This window comes from Callospermophilus lateralis, chromosome 3, assembly GCF_048772815.1.
Source record: "Callospermophilus lateralis isolate mCalLat2 chromosome 3, mCalLat2.hap1, whole genome shotgun sequence".
NCBI lineage: Eukaryota > Metazoa > Chordata > Mammalia > Rodentia > Sciuridae > Callospermophilus > Callospermophilus lateralis.
This window is the reverse complement of record NC_135307.1, coordinates 121,992,772-122,014,142: the sequence shown is the minus strand read 5'-3', so window position 1 is coordinate 122,014,142 and position 21,371 is coordinate 121,992,772. Positions and strand designations below refer to the sequence as shown.

The window sequence follows — 21,371 nt, the reverse complement described above, 5'->3', positions numbered from 1 at the left end:
CACTATGCTAACTTAAAGAAGCCAAAATCAGGGGCTGGGGATGTAGCTCAGTTGGTAGAGTGCTTGCCTCGTTCGCACAAGGCCCTGGGTTCACTCCTCAGCACCACAAAAAAAAGCAGCAGTCAAAATCAAAATCTTACATACTGTTAATACTTGAAGAAACAAAATAATAATAACAAAGGGAAAATCAGAGTTGCCAGGAGCTGGAGATGAGGAGGAGCAAGGATCTGCAAACAGTACAAAGAAAGCCTCAGAACCAACAAAAACACACTGTATTTTGACTCTGGTGGTTCCCCAACTGCTCGCATTGGACAAAACCCATTCAATCATATCTTTCAAACTGATTCATCTGATTGTATGTAAACCTCAAAAAGGTGGCTGAGATTTATATATATTTGTTAAATACATGTAGACAGAATGAAGCCAGCAGGGTTCACTCCACACTACAATCTATATCAGAAAGTACAAGAAAGTAAGAATCAGCAGAGAGAAGTCTTACTAATTAAAGAAATCTTGACATTTTCAAAATGCCCTATGCTTACAATCCAGAATATTTCCTATTTTATTGAAAATCTATACAAACCCACTTTAGCCTCTCAAAAGACATGGTTTACTAGCTTTATGACCCACTAGAGACACTGGGTCAGAGAGGGACAGCCATGACGCTGCTGGATATAACCTCTCCCTTCTTGTTTGGCTTAAGTTTAACTCCCCGCCAACATTTCTAACTCCTGCAACCTGTACTGATCTTTTTCCTGCCCTAAACTCCTAGAACAAGAGACAAATTACTCATTCTAGAACTTAATATCAGTTAAGAATGATTTTCTTAAGAAATATTTTGTACTTAGTACCATAAAGTAAAACAATGAACAAATCACCCATACTTCCCATCCTCTACCTCAGAGCCTCTTAAGTCTCATATGCCCATGCCAATCCCACCTTCTCCAGTCTGACAATAAGAATTCTGTTACTTTGGTTTTCATTATAGTTTTGCCACATTTGTTTTGAGTCCCTTCCAGTACTATCACATTTGGGATATTTTTTAACTCTGCATGAATAATGTACTACATGTATCCTACTTTTCTTAAGGATTGAGATTCTTCCCAGAAGATTTTATGAGCAATGGTCCCACATCCCCACCCTGCAATGTGAACAGGTTATATGCCCTCTGGTCTCTTCAGTCAGGATTACATTGTTCCCAATGGAGCGCTTGCCCACTTCCTACTCATGGCTCTAACCACATGAAGTGTGCTTGATCACATCAACACACTTATGTAGCTTCAATTTCGCCAAATGCCAAAGTCTTTCCTGCCAGACTCCACTTACAACAGCAAAGTATGAGTGTCTATCAATCCATGGAAACTGGCAGGTCTCTCCATTTTTATAAATACACATTTATAACAAGCACTCTGTTTTATTTCTATTCTCTCACAGTAATCAAAAGCTTCCATCAAAAAGGTAATAACAAGAAACTGTTGATATTTGTATCTATGAAAACAATGTTATGGTTCAAGGGAAGGGGAGGGCCTTACTGGCTGGTGACAGATAAAATATTTTTGAATGAAGGGACAACACATGAGATTTGCTTCAGAAAATAAGGTATGGGTGCAACTGCTGGCCATTACTTCATCTGGGAGAGCAAGCAAGAGGGCTGATTCCATCATCCTCCACTCCTGGGCAAAGCTCCTAAAGGAGTCATTAAAGGAAGACATATCACAGCACCCCTCTCTATCTGAGCCCTACATGTTGGGGCAGCTGGAACACACCCAGTCATATTCCATTTTTCCATCCTGTTTTGGATATAGCCACACAAGAGAACAGGTCAGTTTCAGGAATAAGTTCTACATACACAGTGTCCCCGTGGCCTAGCCGTCCACCATCCCCACAGCCCCAGGAGTACACCTCTCCAGTGGCAGCCAAAGCCAGGTAGTGGTGACCATCAGAATGAGCAGCAATTTTTACAATGTTTCTGGAAGCGAGACCCTGGACCAATTGTGGGGCCTAAAATGGTAAAAATAAGAATATTAGTATTAAGTTGAAAGATAATGAAAACAGAATGACTATCCCCAATCATGTATCTGCTGAACCAACGTGTTCTAATTGAAAGACTGTAAGACTCCAGAGATTGCAGTCTGGTTCTCAAGTCCCACCCAACCCACCATGAACCAAAAGAAGGCAGAAAACTTCCAAGTGGTCCTTGGCATGACTAGTACTAGTGCCAGGTAGTACAGGTTGTCCCTGTGCAACAGGAACACACAGCTCAAGAGGGGAAGTACCTTCCTTTAAGGAGAATGCACATGTCCCCAAGATGCCACCATTCCCATAAAGCCCAAACTCCCTCTTCTGTTACCTTCCTGGCCCCAGAGTCAAATGGGCTTACATATAAAAATTTGGTTTATAAATAGGTATCTAACAGTGGGTTTCTCTGTAAGGAGTTCCTGATCTTAACAATTCAAATCCTTGACAATAATGATTAACTCTGAGATTATTAAATATGATTAATAACATACAGAACAGATGCTTATCAGTGATGTGGAAGAAAGCTAGAGCATGTAGTGTCTGTAGCAGAGATCCCGCCCACCTAGGAAAGCTTGCAGCCACAGCATCCACAACACCCACCAGTGTGTCACTGTTGTAGGCTTGCGTGTAGACACGGCCATTGCGCGACAGGATCAGGAAGCGCTTCTCTGCACAAGCAATCTGTGTGACCCCCAAGTTGGCAAGACCTTCACATTGTATTGGACCAATCACATTGGCATAGTATTTCCATCCTATTAAACCCCAGCCTATGACCTCCTGTAATGATCCCTGTAAGATAAAAGAGTAAATAAATATTTCCTTTATAGCAAAAAAAAAAAAAAAAAAATGTCAAGGAATAACACTGATATTTTACAAGCTAAAAACAAAGCAAGTGAAAGAAAGAAAGAAAGCTGATTCAAAACATCAAAATAACTCAGAATATTCCATATTACCTAAGTTAACAGATAAGATAAAACAAATAAACAAGTTATTTTTTCCATAACGTTTCATTTTAACAAAGCCCATTAAAAAGTAGTATCAGCTGGGTTGAGGCTGTAGCTCAGTGGCAGAATGCTTGCCTAGCATGTGTGAGGCACTGGGTTCGATCTTAGCACCGCATAAAAGTAAAATAAAGGTATGCTGCCATACACAACTACCAAAAACAATTTAAAAAATAAAAAGTAGTATTAGCAGCCCTTCAAAGTAGTTTAAAATGCTCAAACCACATTAGGTTACCATTTTGCGCCATAACAGGAAAAAACTCAAAAGCCCAAACACAAGGCTGGGAGGTAACCACCCTTATGGGTGAGGCTGAAAGAGACCAAACTGTATGGGAGCAATCTAGAGATGCCGAGTACACAACAAGTAATCCCACTGGCACACATGCACGGGTGCACATGTGTGCACAGATGGAGAAACACATGTACTAGGCAGGTTACTGCAACAGTATTTGGGTAGCAAAATTTTAGCAATAACCCAAGAATACACCAAAAGGAGACTACATTAAAAAGGAAGAGAAATGGATACATCCATACATGACATACTAAGCTAGTTTTAAAAAATTAAAAAAGAAGCTCTGCTTATTAATACAGAACACTCTTTAACATATATATTTAGTGAGAAAAATAGACACAGAATAACTATAGCACGCTACCAATAATAGGGTCATTCAGAGAACAACAAAAGGCTACAGAAGAAATTAGAAAAGTGAAAACAAAAGGAGAAACACTGGGTAAACAGAGGGCAATAAAGTAAGTAACAGTATGTATCTCTTTGCATATAATTTTGACTTTTGGACCATGTGATTACATTACTTATTTTTCAAATATAGCTGTAAAATAAAATAACTCTTATTCATATTAAAAATAAAAGGCTAGAGAAATCTGGATTCAAAACTAAGATCACTATGTGACCTGACAATATTCATTTCCATTCCAAACATTGGTTTTCTAATGGATACCATGGGGGAAGACTGTTTCAATCTTTTATGATTGTATGTGTGAGGTCCCTGGTGGGCTGGCATTCCCCAGGTACTCTCCACACATGCAGATCACTACTACCACTATCACTATTACATATATCATATATACAATATATCTACAACATCACATCATCATTGTACAATAACCATTACTGCATACTAAGATAAGAGCCCATGTTCAGAGTGTACAAAAAAGGCTCTGAGCTAGAAATATAGCCCAGTGGTAGAATGCATACTTAGCATACGCAATGTCCTACGTTCAATTCTCATCACCACAAAAAAGACTAACTTTCGGCAGAAATTCCTTCACAAAGCAGAAAGGCCCGTGGCTATGTGGATAAAAGGTGAGCTCTTGGGACCCTAGTTTGGGTTCAGAAGCCTCGTGCACCTCAGCTTGCCCATCAATCACTATGGTATCAGTGACAATACTTGAATTGTAAAAACATTTAAAAACTATAAGCCAGCTCTTATTGCCAACACCAGAAAAAGTAAGCTTTACACATGCAAAGAATGAGAATATGAGAGTGCTACTAATATTGCTCCAGAGGGTGAGGGTATAGCTCTGTGGCACATGTCTGCCTAGCATATTCAAGGCCCTGGGTTCAATCCCCAACATTGCAAAAAATAAGTAAATATTGCTCCAGCACATACCTTATGAGATGTAGGAGAACTGCACAGAGGAGGCATACAGGGTGTAGCCAGGCGGTCTAAATGAGCCATGACAACAACTGCTGTTTGTCGTAAATCAATAGCAAGCTCATTATCTTGAGGAAGAGTGAGATACCTCAGGAAACTTTCATTGGGGCTCAGAGGGCCAGATAAAAGCTAGATAACAAAAAGTAAACAAACATTCAGAAATGGTGGAAAAAAGTAAAGTAACACAATTAGCCTCTAATCACTGTTTCTATGTTGGTGCTTACAATTATGCATTATCTATAAAATCTGCTCATTTTAGCCATTAAATGATGATGATAGTTATACTATATATCTATTCATTTATTGCTATATAAATGCACACAACACTGACTATGCATCTATATATTTATTGCATCAAATGTAGTTGAAGCCTATGTGCAGACTCCACATGGATAACTATGGCCAAACTATCCTACAGGCATGCTTGCCCCCAGGATCCCTGGAACAACACAGAACAAGTTCCATGGGAACAATACAGTACTTCAACCAGGTGTTGAAAATTAAAAACAAAATCCCTTATTAAACCAAACAAAAATTTAAAACCCCTTAATCTAAATGTTGCCCCCTCTGGGGAAAACCTAATTTTATTTCCAAATTAAGTCATAGTTCTAATTCTTCCAAAAGCAGAAAAGCTGTATTATCATTTAAGAGTGCTAAATGATAGATAAAGCAAGCCAAAACATAAAAATGGAATAGTCAACTCTTTCCAGAAAAGATGCAAAATCCAGCATAGACTTGTAAAGAACAGCAGTTCTAGGGTTCCAGAACAGACCCAGCACCTATTCCCCCACTATCTCAGCCTCTTTACTGGTGAAGTGTAGAGTTGGGACTAAACACAGGAACAACTCAGATGACGTGCCTTGCATGGTGCCTGACACACAGGAAGGGCCAACAAAATGAACCACTATTTCCACTGTACTTTTCTGATATTTATTTGCAAGTTTGTGTTTTATATTTGGTTTTGCATTGACAATGAAGTCTGTGCTTGCTGATTCAAATGTTTTCCATAAATAGCACAATGGATGTGATAGAGGATGAAGGGTCACCTAGGTCTCCTGGGCAGGAACTAACATGGACAATTAAGATGATTGCATGTGTGGATTCCTTTGATGTGGACAAAGTGAGATTTTCTATTTTGAACAACCTCCCTTTTTTAAAAAAAAAAGAAATATATATTTTTAGTTGTAGGTGGACACAATACCTTTATTTTGTTTTTATGTGGTGCTGGGGATCAAACCCAGTGCCGCATGCATGCTAAACAAGTACTCTACCTCTGATCCACAACCCCAGCCCTAAATCACCTCCTTTTTATAGGACTTGTGGCTCCTCTCCACACTGACCTTAGCCCTGACCTTCAGCGCACCTCCCTGCATCATCAATGTAAGAGCTGATAATGACTTATTGCTCAGGCTTTGCTTTTGAAATAGTGTCAGGATTTATACCACTCCTCTTTCCTCTCTAACCCACTCCTCCTTCCTGGATGTGAACAAGCCTTCTTTGCATCTTCTATCATTTCTGCTATGTTTTGGATACGGTTTGATTCAGCCTCCTAAGGGTTCATGTATTAAAAATTACCATTGTGAGACATTAAGAAGGTAGAAACAATCTGAGAACAATGTTTAGAGGTGGCATCTTTGGGAGGTCATTACTCATAACTGAGTACTCGTGGCTTTATCAGAAGAGAAATTGCCATGTTGACTGAGCAGATTTCTCTGTGCTGAGCCAGAACCACTGAGTCCTTGGAGTATGTGGGTTAATGCCTGATTGTGCGAAGCAGCTGCTGTGCTATGCTTGACTATGAAGGAAAGTGAATTTTAGATACTGTATTAGTCTATTTTGCTGTATTGGTCTACTTCAAAAAGAAAAGAGGTTCATTTTGGCTCATGGTTCTGGAGCTATTAAGTTGAGGGCTATCTGGTGATGGTCTTCTTGCTGTTAGAATTCCCAGGTGGCACAGAGCATCACATGGCAAGAGGAAGGTCTCTTTAAAAGTATATTAGATCCATGTCATGACATATTCCTCCTACGAAATACACACAATCTAAAAATGAGAATGCAGAGTCCAAGACCTGTAGCTCAGAGGTGCCTCTGGCCACTCACTGCCATATGGATGAATCCCAACAGCTTTTGTGATGTTCTACCTTGTCAAGGTAACACACACTTGGCCTCCCATGCCTGTCCCATCTGACTCACTACTGTCATTATCAAGGACACACATACCGAGAGACATTATTGCCATGGATATGTACTCTGGCCTTGCTTATAAAAGTCTACGTCTTTAATATAACTAGAATGAAGAGTACACCTAAACACAAAGTTTCCTGTGATACTTACATGTGTGTCCCCCTCTGTGTGTGGCATGTCTTTGCTGCAGATGATGCTCTGGAACCTCTGCAGCAAAGGCAGAAGTGGAGCACTGGTGCCCTGGGCAGACCGCTCATTATCAGTTTCCTGTGCCCCGCTGTCCCACAATTGAAGCAACAACAGGATGGCAGACAACATTTGGCTGAGGGAGGAAAGATATTTATTCTTAGGCAAAAACAGGTTAACTTGTTTTGTCATGACCCATTAAAAATAAAAGCCAGCAACTAAATAAATAAAGGCAAAGAAAGGCTTTAAATATTAAAGGAAATTAAAACAATGCCATGGAAACAATTCTTGGCAATAAAATCACTGAATCAATGCCAAGATTTTAATGCAAGACATCCACCTTCTGTTGATCAGAAATAAAAAACCAGTTACAACATTCACAAAGTACTTCCTACAGGAAATTTCCAGAATCTTAAGTTAATGGAATAAAAATAATTTAAGAAAAACTAAGGGGGCTGGGGATGTGGCTCAAGTGGTAGCGCGCTCGCCTAGCATGTGTGAGGCACTCGGTTCGATTCTCAGCACCACATAGAAATAAAATAAAGATATTGTGTCCACCTAAAACTAGAAAATTTAAAAAAAAAAAGAAAGAAAAACTAAGGAAAAATAATAATTACTAGATGACTAGACAACTAAGTATAAAAAAAAAAAAAGGAAGAAAACATACATTTAGAAGAAAGGACTTAGATTTAGAAGGAAGACAGGACCCTGGGACACAAGTCTACATTTACAACAGGAACAATGCAATGAAATGCCACACAATGAAAGAAATGTGTGGAGACTCAGGCAACTCCTAAGATAGCTCAGGCCTAGCACCACTCACCTCAGTGTGCCTCTCTGCACAGCCAGCTCCAGCAGGATGGCCAGGGCCAAGTGCTGGTCCTGCAGGGGAACACCTCCTGGCCCTTTGGTCCCTGGAGTTCCATGAACATCTCTGAAATGACAGCAACAGTGGCAGGACAAGAAAATCAGAGAGGGCTGGGGATGTGGCTCAAGCGGTAGCGCGCTTGCCTGGCATGCGTGCAGCCTGGGTTCGATCCTCAGCACCACATACAAACAAAGATGTTGTGTCCGCCGAGAACTAAAAAATACATATTAAAATATTCTCTCTCTCTCTCTCAAAAAAAAAAAAAAAAGAAAAAGAAAATCAGAGAAAGCAGCACAACATAAAATCATACCAACATGTTAATTAAATTCTCTCTCCAATAGAAGATATATTTTTGATATTTAGAATCAGGTTTCTGACATTTGTTACACAAATTTAATCAGAGATCTTAAAATGTATGATTAACTTGTAAAGAGAGAGAGGTGGGAAAGATGAGTGTTTGTTTTGTTTTTGCTGTGCCAATAACAGAACCCAGGGCCTCTCACATGATAGGAAAGTGCTCTACCACTGAGCCAAATCCCTGGCCTCTAAAGATAATATTTTATTAGAAGCATTAATACAAATTTTTTATGCTTATTTTTATATCTGATCAAAAGAAATATTTGTAATATATAACAAATTCCTAAACCCAAGAGTGGGGAAGAATCATTACGATATCAACATTATAATGGAGTTTTTGAAATTAATTCCAAACCTATCATCAGGGCCCTCAGCCTTAAATTTCTGTGGCAACACCTTCACCAGCACTCTCAGAAACAGATTCATAGCCTGAGGGTGTAGACCCCACAGAGGAGACTGCAAAGAGAACTCATTTTTCCTCTACTCATCTTTGCAACTGAGTTCTGTATTGAGTATATGCATTTTCTTTCTTTCTTCCTTTCTTTCTTTCTTTAGTTGTAGTTGGACACAATATCTTTATTTATTTGTTTTTAAGTGGTGCCGAGGATCGAACCCAGTGGCTCATGTGTGGGAAGCAAACACTCTACCACTGAGCCACAACCCCAGCCCTGAATTTGCTTTATTTAGAAACCATTACAAAACACACAGCATCCAAGACCACAGTTCATGGTCTTCCCTACAGACAATGATTCACATTCAAACAACTCAAGAGTAGCTATGCAGTACCGTTTGGATCTGAGATGATCTCCCAAAGGCTCACTTGTGAAAGCTTGGTCTCAGGCCCAAGGCACTACTGGAAAGTGGTGAAAACTTTAGGAGGTGGGCTATGTGAAAGTAGGTTAGGTCATTGGGGGCACACCCTTTATGATATCAGCATCCTAGCCCCATCCCCTTTCTGCTTCCCAGCTACAATGAGGTAAACAGGTCTCTTCCACCACCGGCTCCACTGCCATATATACTGCATTGCTACACACTCAAAGCAACAGTCAACTGATGGGCTGAAACCTCTTAAACAAAACCTTCTTTCCTTTTAAATTGATTACTTCAAGTATTTTGCCACAGTAACAAGTGGTGACAGAAAGTTAACATACTACAGGTTTAAACGTTTTGTTTTGTTGTTTGTTTATTTTTCTAGGTCAAACCCAGGGCCCCACACATGCTAGACAAGTGCTCTACCACTGAGCTGCATCTCTAGACCCAGTTTAAATATTTTGATCCTGAGTAGCTCTTTATTACCATGTTACCTACCAAGTACCACACAACCCTCAGAACTGTGGCTCCTTCCTATTTATGACCAAGAGACACACAAGAAGTGCTCACTTTATGAATGATGAATCAACAATCATCAAATGCCTTAAAAATAGTAAAATACAAAAGTATCCACCCCATTCAATATGACAACTTCCTGGGTCAAACCAGAGTATCATAAATCATGCCATCTGAACATCTGAGAGCCAAGACCTGGAATCAGAGCTAAGGGTGTGTTGAAATAACAGGTAAGAAACCAACCTATAGGTTGGTTAGCTATAAAGAAACGATTCTCAAGCATGCTGGAACTGTTCCCACAGGAAGGTATGAAAAGAGAGAACTTACCCCGTCACGACAGACCTGAGGAACCTGGTTGCTCTCTCTACCACCTCCAACCACACGGAGGACACTGTGCTCTCATCAAACAGTGAAGCCTCAGGAAGAGCTCTCAGGGCATCCAGGGACTCTTGCAATAGCTCACTGCAGAGGTCTGCATCTTCACCTGGGCATACATGTACACACACACACACACACACACACACACACATACACAAGTCAGAAAGGCTGACCACCTCTCAGGCAACACTGACAAAGCAGAGCTCCTTCACTTTCCAGCTAAGTCTCCCAACCCTCAGGTGAGAAGATGCCCACTGTCACCTACTAAGTCCCTCATTTGATGGACCAAAATCTAACACAGTTGCTCAAAATCATTTGTATATTCGGGGGCTATCAAGGAGGCAAAACAGATTGTATATCCCTATTTGAAATTCCTGGAATCAGAAGTGTTGTACAGTTCAAATTTTTTCCAGATTTTGGAATATCTGCATACACGTAATGAGACATCTTGGAGATGGGACCCAAGTCTTAACACAAATTTCATTTATATTTTATATATGCCTTATACATGTAACCTAAAGGCAATATGTTTAGTGCAAATGTATCTTGACTGTGACCCATCACATTCCATTTGTGGCACCATGTCAAATAGTCAAAAAGTTTCAGATTTTGGAGCATTTCGGATTTTAGATTTTCTGATTAGGAGTATTCAACCTGTACTAAGTTCTAAGCCTTCTAGAAATAAATCAGTACTGAGGTATCCCGTGGTGATGGTTCAGTTAGGGGGCAGGGTATACATGAAAATTTTTTTTTTTTTTTTGGCCACTAACGGTTGAACCCAGGGCATTCTATCACTGAGATATGTTCTCAGTTCTTTTATTTTTTATTTTGAGACTGGGTTTTGCTCAATTGCCAAAGCTGTCCTTGAACTTGAGATCCACCTTCCTCAGCCTCCTAAGTAAGTAATATTAGTGTGTGCCACAATACTCAGTCCTTTTTATTTTTTTAAGCATAGGCTTAAAATGTCAAATAGACTCAGAAGTCTCTCGTTTGAAAGACACTGAAGCACAGAGAACATACAAAATCAGCTCAAGGATACATGGGACAGAACTGGTCACAGAACCCAAATCTCCTCATATATCAAGAAAACAGAACATGCTGAGCACACATACCTGACCGCCAAGCCCTGCGTAAGAATGCAAAGGCAAAGGAGAGTGCTGCTCGGGATCCAACTCTGGCAAGCCCTTCCACCCCTCTGCCTGTGGGTCGAGAACTGTGGATACACACATGGAGATGTAATAACTGGTCAGTAAAAGAAATGTGAAATACTGAAACAAAGAATTTGGAAAGATTTGGACAACAATGTGATCGATGATTTTCTTTAGATGGCCATATCATAGGTGACATTTAGTTTCATTTTTTAAAAAAACTCTTACCAAATGTCCTTTGTAAAGGAAATGTTTTCTCTTTTTTGGTCTGGGGATTGAACCCAGGAGCACTCAACCACTGAGCCACATTGCCAGCCTTTTAATATTTTATTTAGAGACAGGGTCTCGCTAAGATGCTTAGGGCCTTGCTAAATTGCTGAGGCTGACTTTGAACTCGTGACCCTCCTGTCTCAGCCTCCCAAGCTGGGATTACAGGGGTGTACTACCATGCCAACTAAAATGTTTTCTTTTTAAGAAAACTAAAAGACATCTACCAAGTATTTTAAATACTTGGGAAAATGCTCATGAAACAATCTCAGGAAGCAGTATTCTAACTGAGGGGAGGCCAGTGATATTTAATAATAAAGAGATAAATACAGCCAGCCATGGTGACGCACACTAGTAATCCCAGCGGCTCCGGAGACTGAGACGGGCAAATGGTGAGTTCAAAGCCAGCGTCAGCAATGGCAAGGCACTAAGCAACTCAGTGAGACTCTTTGTTTAAATAAAATACAAAATAGGGCTGGGGATATGGTTTAGTGGTTGAGTGCCCCTGAATTCAATACCCAATAACCCCCTCTCAAAAAAAGAGATAAATACATAAGTAGGAGAACAGCAGATAGAGAACAACACAGGGAACACCCAGAGCCTAGACAGTCTCACTTTTGGTCATTTGTATTTTACACTTGTCCTACCCACTTCACCCCATCGTGCTGAGTTAGTTGTGCCTAATCATTCTCACATCTTTTAAAATTTTTATTACTTATAAATGTTCACTTAGGGGCTGGGACTGTGGCTCAGTGGTAGAGCACTTGCCTAGCACGTGTAAGGCCCTGGGTTTGATCCTCAGCACCACATAGAAATAAATAAATAAAATAAATAAAGATATTGTGCCCAAATATAATGAAAAAAATATTTTAAAATAAACAAACATATGTTCACTTAGCAGGACATAATTTCATTCTGTATATTGTAAAAAATTACACAAATGGTAGAACATAATACTCATTCTGAAAAAAAAACTAGAATACAAAAATACAAGTATAACATTAACTTAATGATGAATAGCAAATTCTACCTTTACTGTATAGTATTTCATACACACACATAGGCTGTAGTATTTCTACTATAGACTGTATTCATAATCAGGAAAATATTCTCAAAACAAATAGTGATCTGATAAACACACAAGGGCACCTGGATAATCTCAGCATCTACTGCTCCTCACATGTGCAGAGACCTCTGATTAATAGCCATCATGGCAGGATGTCACTTTCCAATTAGGAAGGAAAGGAAGAATCACACTACTGACTGTTATCTGTCACTTGGCTTAGTTTATCTTAAGCTATACTCTAAATATGACATGCAATGTGATTTCAACTGGATTTAAAGTTTTTTATATCAAAGAAATATGCCTCAGTTAGCACTCTTATCTCTAGGGCAAGGTGAGCATGGGTTTTCCATGCTTCTGTCTCCTGTACTTTCCATGTGCTCTTGAGAGTAAAAGTCACTGATTACAACCAAATAAAGCCAACTTCTAACCACATGAAATATAAGTCCCATCTGGCAACCTAGTCTTCTGAGAACAAGTCTGTTAAGCAACTATATTTAGGAAAAAACACAGTTTTACTAGAGCCTTATTTAAACCTCCTAATGGCCGCTGGTTAATACCTCCGAGGAAATCTGCTAATATATTACCAGATAGCAACAAATTAAAAATCATATTCCTGAAAGCATCTCTTGTAATAAGAGAATAAAAAAATCACATTAGGAAAGGGGGGAAAATGAAGAATCTAAACTAGTTAGGCACTAACATCATGCTCTGACTATTCCCTATCCATTACCAGAAGAAAGCAAAAAGACAAAATTATAAAGCACCAATTTTAAAAATCTGGAGGAAAAAAAGCTAAACCAAAACTACAATATTGAGATCCCATTTTCAACCTTAGACTGGAGCTGATCTAAACTTTTATCTGGCTTCAACAATTACTGAAAGAAACAGGTCTTTGAAACAATGACACTAATATGCAAAAGGGTCTGTTAGTCCATGAGCAAATCAGCAAATCCATCTTCCAAAATATACCTAACACAGAGAAGGGAAAGCAAAGACAAAATTCCACACAGTGAGGAAAGGGACTATACCAAAACCCTAAACTAAACTTTCCTAAACAAAAGACCCTGAGTTGTATAGTGAGCAGTCACCACTTCACTTTATTATTACCTTTTTTTGTCCACAGGAGGCAAAGAAATGCTGCTGCTTTTCCACTTAACTTTGACATTCTCCTGAAAAACAGTTCTGTTCAAGGCAATGAAGTAGCGTTCCAGGATCACCAGCCTCTGCTTGAGTCTCAGGGCTGAGAGGGTGGTGGTGGCTGACTGGATAGCCAGGGCTTGCTGCTCTTTGACCAGCACAGAAAGACATTCCTTCAGTTCATTCACATCTAGAAAATATGGCAAGAAAAAACACGTCAACAACTTGTGCATCGATTGTTATTAATGCTGCAAAAATTGATTATGATGAAAAATGATACCCAAGTATACAATACATGCCAAAACAGTTTTAAACACTTTAAGTATAAAATCTTAGCTCAAGCAATCTTCACACATAGTCTCAAGAGACCATTCCTAATCCACAAAATCCACCCATTTTGTGGATTAGGAAACTGAGACTCAGAGTGGTTAAGTAACATGTGTAAGATCACACAGAAGAACACAACATATAGCACAGACCACTCTTAGCCTACATGGTATGCTGTAGCTCCATAAACATCATGTAAAAGTTACTAATACAAATCTAGAGTTAAACTCCTCAGCAGAATATTTCCTATACAGAGAAAAACTCTAGCCATCATTTTCTTGTTATGAAAGTAAATTCAAAATAAAAATGTTTCCATAAAATTACCTATCATGCGTGACTCACAAAAGTTAATACATTTATAGAACTATTTAAGAAGAGGAAGAAATAACTAGTCAGAGTGTGTGATGAATAAGTGATATTTCATTAGACTATTTTCTGTACTTCAGTACATTTTGAAAAAATCTTCATATTAAGAAGTGATTTTTAAGGAGCTAAAAAATGATCACCAGAATGAAAATAATTCAAAGGATTCTAGTCTTTCAATTAAGTCTAAGTCAAAGAATATAAATAATTATGGATGAATTGTAAATCTGGTTACTTCCCATCAACCCCCTATACACTGCTCCCAATGCTGGGATGAGAGTAGGGCTCTCATGTGCTTATACCTCTATGCTTATTAAGCATGAGGTCAACAATCATGGGCTTCAAAGCGTCAAAAATAACAACACCCCTACTAATTTCCCTTGGATGCAAGACATCAGTTTTCAGGTTGCTTACGGCCTGATTATGCTTTCTACATGAGAACAGAGGTTTTAGAAGGCATTAGAGATTTACATCTCACCACTCCCCAGGAGTCCCAGGATGGTGCTTCATGGGGCATCAGAACAGCACCAGCGGTAGAATGCCAAACCTAGAGCTTCTGCATCAAAAGCTCCAATAACTAAGAGCTGATACTTATGGAAAACCAAATGAAGAACACTCTAAATTTCACACTAGATTCAAGATGGACAAGCAGAAAGATGTATACGTGAAGCAGCACCTCTGTGCTCACAGCACCCACATCAAGTCACCCTCCTTGGTGCCTGATCTAGCACCAAGAGGCAGGCACCTCAGACCTTGCTATGAACAGCACCTTCACAGAGACAGGCCTTTCAAGTACGTGTCCCAAGAGGAATTCCTTCAAGAAATCATCTTCTCAATTTAGCCTTCCTGGAGCTTTAGCCTTCCTGAAGAATTACTATATTTTCCATTTTTGTAAGGAGGAAGGAGCAATAGTGGGAATTTAACCCAGGGCACTTTACCACTAAGCTATATGCCTCACCCTTTCTGTTTTTTATTTTGAGACAAGGTCTCACTAAGTTGCTGAAGGTCTTACTATTAAATTGCCAAGGCTGGCCTCAAACTTGTGAGCCACTGGGATTACAAACACAGGCCACCACACTCAGCTAGGATTTGACTTTCTAACATGTTTCCAAGAGCACATCTCTTCTGTTTCGCAGGCCCAGTCTATCGCACTGGGAGCTAGACATCAATAAAAAGTAAAAAGAACAGAAAAGAACCTCCTCATCAGAAACCAGAACACTGGCTGGGTGTGGTGGTGCACCCTGTAATCCCAGCAACTCCAGAGGCTAAGGCAGGAAGATTCCAGGGCAAAGCCAGCCTAAACAATTTAGCAAGGCCCTAGGCAAGACCCTGTCACAAAAAAAAAAAAAGGGCTAGGGATATGGCTCCATGGTTAATGCCCCTGGGTTTAATCCCTGATATTAAAAAAAAAAAAAAAAAAAAAAAAAGAAAGAAAGAAAAAGAAAACACAACACTGAAAAAAATACCAACTCAATTCAAAAAACCACAGTCAGGTTTCCCTCGTCAATTTACTGTTCTCAGTAATTAGTTCTTATTATTTTGGATTCTGAGGGTTTTCTGGAAAGTTTAACCCACTCCAAAACACTCCTGTCTCAGCTTCCCAAATCTCTGGGATTATAGGCATGCACCATAGTGCCCAACTATTCTCCACTTTAAAGTGACTTTCAGGATTTTGTTTGTTTTTGTTTCTAAGGCCATCTGTCTCCCCTCTGTTTGGCTGCCAAAATAATAATAATAATCTTAAAATGCATGTGCCCTATAACAAGAGTTTTAAAATACATGAAGCAAAGCCTATGAACTGAAAGAAATCCACAATTAACATTAGGAGAAAAAGAAGCTAAGAAGCTAAACTGCTATTCATTTCTTTCCCATCACAATGGAGACACACTAGGGAAAGGAGACAGGTGGCTGAGCCTAAACATAAATAAAAAGTATTTGAGAAGGGCCTGTAATCTTTGACATATTTTTAACATAACGTGAGTAGTTTAGAACTACTTTTGGTAATATACCAAAAACCCACAGATTTATGGGTCCTGGTTCTCTGAAATAGGTTACAGTCTATAACTCTCTGGCTACAAAATGGAAACAATGAATATCCTAAATTATCAGGGCTGTGTGAGGTGACTACTCGCCTCACTGATACCTCATCTCTCACACTGGGCCAGAGAGCAAGTGTCCAGGGCAAAACAGGACAGACCTGGAAGATACAGATTGTCCCACATCTCTCCTGGCTCTGCCTATGTAACCTGATTACTTATATCCTTAAAACTAGCAAGTAACTAGGGACTGTGTTAAGTTATGTTAGTTTTATGTCATGACTCAATCACATATGTTAGTTCAACTCCTCTCCCAGTTAGGTGAAAAACAAGTAGGCAGAAAAGTATTTCAAGCCAAGAACACTTAAACAACACTATCAACTAACTTGACCTTATTAAGATCCAGAGAGCAGCAAAGTACACACTGTTTTCAAGGACACAGAAAACATTAAACAGGATAGATTACATCCTGGGCTGTAATGCAATTCTCAACAAACTTAAAAGGAATGAAATCACAGAGAATATGTTTTCTGACCTCAACAAATTATTTGTAATCATTAACATGAGGTATTTGAAAATCCCCAAATAATATGTGGATCAAAGAAGAAATTATAAGTGGAGTTAGAAGAAAATGTTTTAAATAAATGTAAAATGAAAACAACATTTGCAAATCTGTAGGCTGCAAACACTAATTAATTAGAGGGGAATTTATAGCTTTGAACACTGATATAAAAAAACAAAAGATCTAAAATCAATAATCTTGAAGCAGATGTCTTTTGAAATTAAAAGCAACTTCCTGATAACTGTTTTTACTTCTTCATTCATGCTGAGGAGATGTCAAGGAAATTGAGACTGACATGTTTCTGATTAAGCAGAGCCTAGCTGAATCTACATTTCTATATCACCTGCTTTTGTTTCTTTAAACTATAACCACTTCTACAAGACCAGCAGAGAAGCAATCTCGCTGCTTCTCCCCAGCTTATCAAACTACATAGAACTATTTTTTCCTTTTTCCACCATTTTGCCTATTTCTTATGCAGGCAGGTGGTCAAATATGGCCAGCCACGATCCAGGCAGGCTCCCTGGTTTGGATGCTGGAAATAATACAAGCTTCTACCTTAAGGAACTAGAGATAGAAAAGCAAACAGAATCTAAAGCAAAAAGAAATAAAGATTAAGGAATAGATTGAGAGCTGGGAATATAGTTCAGTTTGTAGAGTGCTTGCCTCCCATGTACAAGGCCATGGGTTCAATCTCCACACCACTAAATAAATAAATTAACTAAAACATACAAAAATACTTAAAGAAGAAGAAGAACAGGAGGAGGAGGAGGAGGAGGAGACTGATAGAAAACATGAGAAAAATAGAAAATTAAAAAAAAAATGAAACCAACATGCTAAGTGAAGTAAACCAAAGACAAAGGAACAAATACTGTATATGATTCCATTTCCATTAGGTACCTAGAAAAGTCAAATGCATAGAGACAAAACTAGAATGCTTGGGGGTGAGCAGTCAGTATTAAATGGAAGCTCTAGTTTTGTTAAAGAGTTCGGGGTGTGAATGATGGTTACACTGTAGCACATCTGAATGATTTAATGTCCCTGATGCATACTTTTAAATACCTACTCATAGAGTAGATAATGACTCAGTATGGTGGCACATGTCTGTAATCTCATATACTCAGCATACCAATGCAGCAGGATCACAAGTTCAAGTCTAGCCTGGGCAACTTAGTGAGACCTGTCTCAAAACTGAAAAGTGGATGGGGATGTAGCTTAGTGGTAGAGCTCTTGCTTAGCATGCCCAGTAACAAATCTCTGGTACCACCCCCCCACAAAAAAAAAAAGGTAGTAATGGTAAGTTTTATTTATATATATTTTTATCACAATACAAAAAAATTTAATCTTAGAAGATTCCATTAACAAACAAAAAAGTTCATCTATGGTATTCAATAAAGGAGTATTAGATCAAGCTTTCCAAAGTACAAAACCTCAGAAGATCAGAATACCTGGTTGCTTGCCCCATACCCAGCTCTCCAGGATTGATTTGGCCCTAAATGCAGGTACAGGACATTCTTCTTCATCCTTTTTCTCTTTGTCATTCAGATCTTCTTTCTTGGTTCCACTTTGAATATCAACACCATCATCTGGAGAATTAAAATTTTTTTAATTTGTAATTATTTTTCAAAATGTTTTAGCCACTTATCAGTCTCTTTGTAATGTTCCCCCAGTAATGGAAAGTTATAACTGAATATTTGATATTAAAGAAAGAAAAATACACAAATTACAATTGTAACAGATTTAGTGTGATCTACTTAGTTATAAGTGAACATACTGGTTTCTTTACTGAGGGCCAATACGAAGAAACCAATATATCACTCAAGTTCTGCAAAGTATGAGTCTTCCAAAATGATATTCCATCAATTTCCTACCAGTTTTCACAACCAAGAACCTAGTCTTTAATATTTACCTACTAGAATTTCACACTAGTTGCTTTAATCCAAGGATTCCCAACTGGCTGTGTGTGCATGGGAGAAGAGAGAATATGGAATGGGAAATTATTTAGGTTGTCCTGCCTGGACATACATACTTCTTTAACACTCTCCAAAGTCTGATTAGTACTGATTAAGTTATGTGTGTGCATGACAAGTTTTTTCCTAAAATTTCTTTATAGTCATGGAAGTTCACCATTTTACCTTTATAGAAAAGTGCTCTGAATATGCTATGTGATAAATACAGGTTTGTTGAACTTCACTAAAACTTTAATTTTACTAAAAACAACTTAAAATCTTTTATGTAAAAAATTATTATAATATGATTGATGTATGTACATTCCATGTATGTATTATATACCAAAATGCATTCTACTGTCATGTATGACTAAAAAAATAAATAAATAAACATTTTTTAAAAATTATTATACAGTAAAATTTAGTCCCCATGGTTTAATAAAATTTAACATATGTATAAATCCATGTACCTCCCCCACCATAATCAGAACACAGAATAATTTTATCACCCCCAAAATCCCTTGTTATTCCTTTGTACACTCATTTCCGACCCCTAAATCCCTGGCAGCCACTGATCTACTCTTCATCAGCATAGTGTTCAGTGTGCATGTTTCTTTCATTTATATAAACAGGATGTGTGGCTCTTTGGCCTGAGTCTATTCCCTCTGCCATTCAAAACTCATCTGAAATAATCTAGTCCTAGTGCATGAAGACCAGCCCTGAGGTGCCATGAGACTGAAGAGAGGAATACAGATTTAGAATTGCAACAATGAAATTTATTGGAAGACTTACTGACAGAAATGTGATCTAGAGCATCAAGAGGACCAGTTGAATCCCCACAATTTGGGTTAGCAAAAGGGTCATATTAGTGAGTCAGGAAAAAAGTGACTTCAACCAGGCTTGGATGTACCTGATTTTCTTAATTAATGACAGTCAACTGAGAAAACCAGGAGATTCTCTCCTGTCAAACTGGTAAACCAGGTTCCCAGGGCTGGGTCCAGGAGAGGACCAGGAAACACAACCCTAGGGAGAGAAGAGCAGGGTCCTATGATGCACTGATGAGCATCTATCCTGATCTGTGGAACTAAATACCAACTCAAGTTTAGGCCTCTTATTTTAACCTACCATGGAAAGTGTGAGAGCAAAGTACAATTGGGAAGTTTAATATGTGAGATACACTTAAGAGTAGGACATTAAATAGGGGGAGAGAGAGAGAGAGAGAGAGAGAGAGAGAAAGCAGCTAATGGAAACTGAAATAAACTAACATGTACTATGATAAGCATCCAGCCCAACCACTGTACATTTCTCATTTACATCTTTACAACTTTGTGAGGAGGCACTTTGTCATCTCCAATTTACCAACACAGAAATCAAAGCTCATAGAATAGGTAATGGCCAGGAAGAGAACCCCCCAGGTAAGAACCCAGGGGCTGATTCTAACTGCTAGACTTTACACCACATGTGGATCCACCAACCACAGCCCAGTGGCCAAATCCAGCACACAGTAAGTATGGCTGGAAAGCAATTAAAGAACTTCATATTTTTAGTCAGGAGCAGTAGTACATATCTATAATTCCAAGTACTCAGGAGGCTGAGGCAGAAGAACTGCAAGTTGGAGATCAGCTTCAGCAACTTAGTGAGACCCTGTCTCAAACTAAAAAACTTTTTTAAAAATGAAGGACTGGGGATGTACCTCAGTGGTAAAGCACTCCTGAGATTACTTTTTTTTTTCTTTTTTTTTTTTTAAGAAAGAGGAGAGGGAGAGGGAGAGAGGGAGAGGGGGAGGGGGGGGAGAGAGAGAGAGAGAGAGAGAGAGAGAGAGAATTTTTAATATCTATTTTTCAGTTCTCGGCAGACACAACATCTTTGTTTGTATGTGGTGCTGAGGATCGAACCTGGGCGGAACGCATGCCAGGCGAGCGCGCTACCGCTTGAGCCACATCCCCAGCCCCCTGAGATTACTTTCAAGAAGAAAGAAGAAGGAAAGAAAGAAGGGGGGAAGGGAAGGAAGGAAAGAATTTTATACTTTTAAATGATGGAAAAAAATCCAAAAAAGAAAAGGAAAAGTATTCCATGACATTTGAACATTATACAAACTTCACCTTCTGGTATACATAAGTAGTTTTATTGGTATGCAACCATACCAGTTATTTAATACTGTTGTAGTTGCTTTGGGACAGGGTCCCCATAGTTACTTCAGGGTCCCTTAGTTATGGCAAAGACCATATGGTACACAAAACTTAAAATACAGTCATTTTAACATGATCCTAATTCCAGGATCTGCATCACCCCCATACTGTGTAGTCAGCTTGCCATCACTGTGACAAAATATCTGAGATAATCAAATATTACAAAAGGTTCTCTGTTTTAGCCTGGCATGGTGGCACACACCTGTAATGCCAGCAGTTTGGGAGGTGAGGCAGGAGAATCGCAAGTTCAAAGCCAGCCTTAGCAATGGCGAGGTGCTGAGCAACTCAGTGAGACCCTGTCTCTAAATAAAATACAAAATAGGGCTGGGGATGTG

General features: G+C 39.0%; 1 protein-coding gene across 4 annotated transcripts in view; it reads right to left on the bottom strand.

Moving 5' to 3' along the window:
* Herc2 (HECT and RLD domain containing E3 ubiquitin protein ligase 2) overlaps positions 1 to 21,371 on the bottom strand; it is a 188,495-nt gene that overhangs the window by 143,836 nt on the left and 23,288 nt on the right. For all 4 annotated transcript variants that reach the window (XM_076851266.2, XM_076851268.2, XM_076851267.2 and 1 more), the window contains exons 4-12: positions 18,347 to 18,484; positions 13,584 to 13,803; positions 11,108 to 11,208; positions 9,945 to 10,101; positions 7,890 to 8,000; positions 7,031 to 7,202; positions 4,652 to 4,825; positions 2,620 to 2,808; positions 1,850 to 2,001 (exon numbers count right to left, since the gene is read on the bottom strand). In XM_076851266.2, the coding sequence (XP_076707381.2) occupies positions 1,850 to 2,001; positions 2,620 to 2,808; positions 4,652 to 4,825; positions 7,031 to 7,202; positions 7,890 to 8,000; positions 9,945 to 10,101; positions 11,108 to 11,208; positions 13,584 to 13,803; positions 18,347 to 18,484 (1,414 nt within the window). The remainder of the gene's footprint in view (positions 1 to 1,849; positions 2,002 to 2,619; positions 2,809 to 4,651; positions 4,826 to 7,030; positions 7,203 to 7,889; positions 8,001 to 9,944; positions 10,102 to 11,107; positions 11,209 to 13,583; positions 13,804 to 18,346; positions 18,485 to 21,371) is intronic.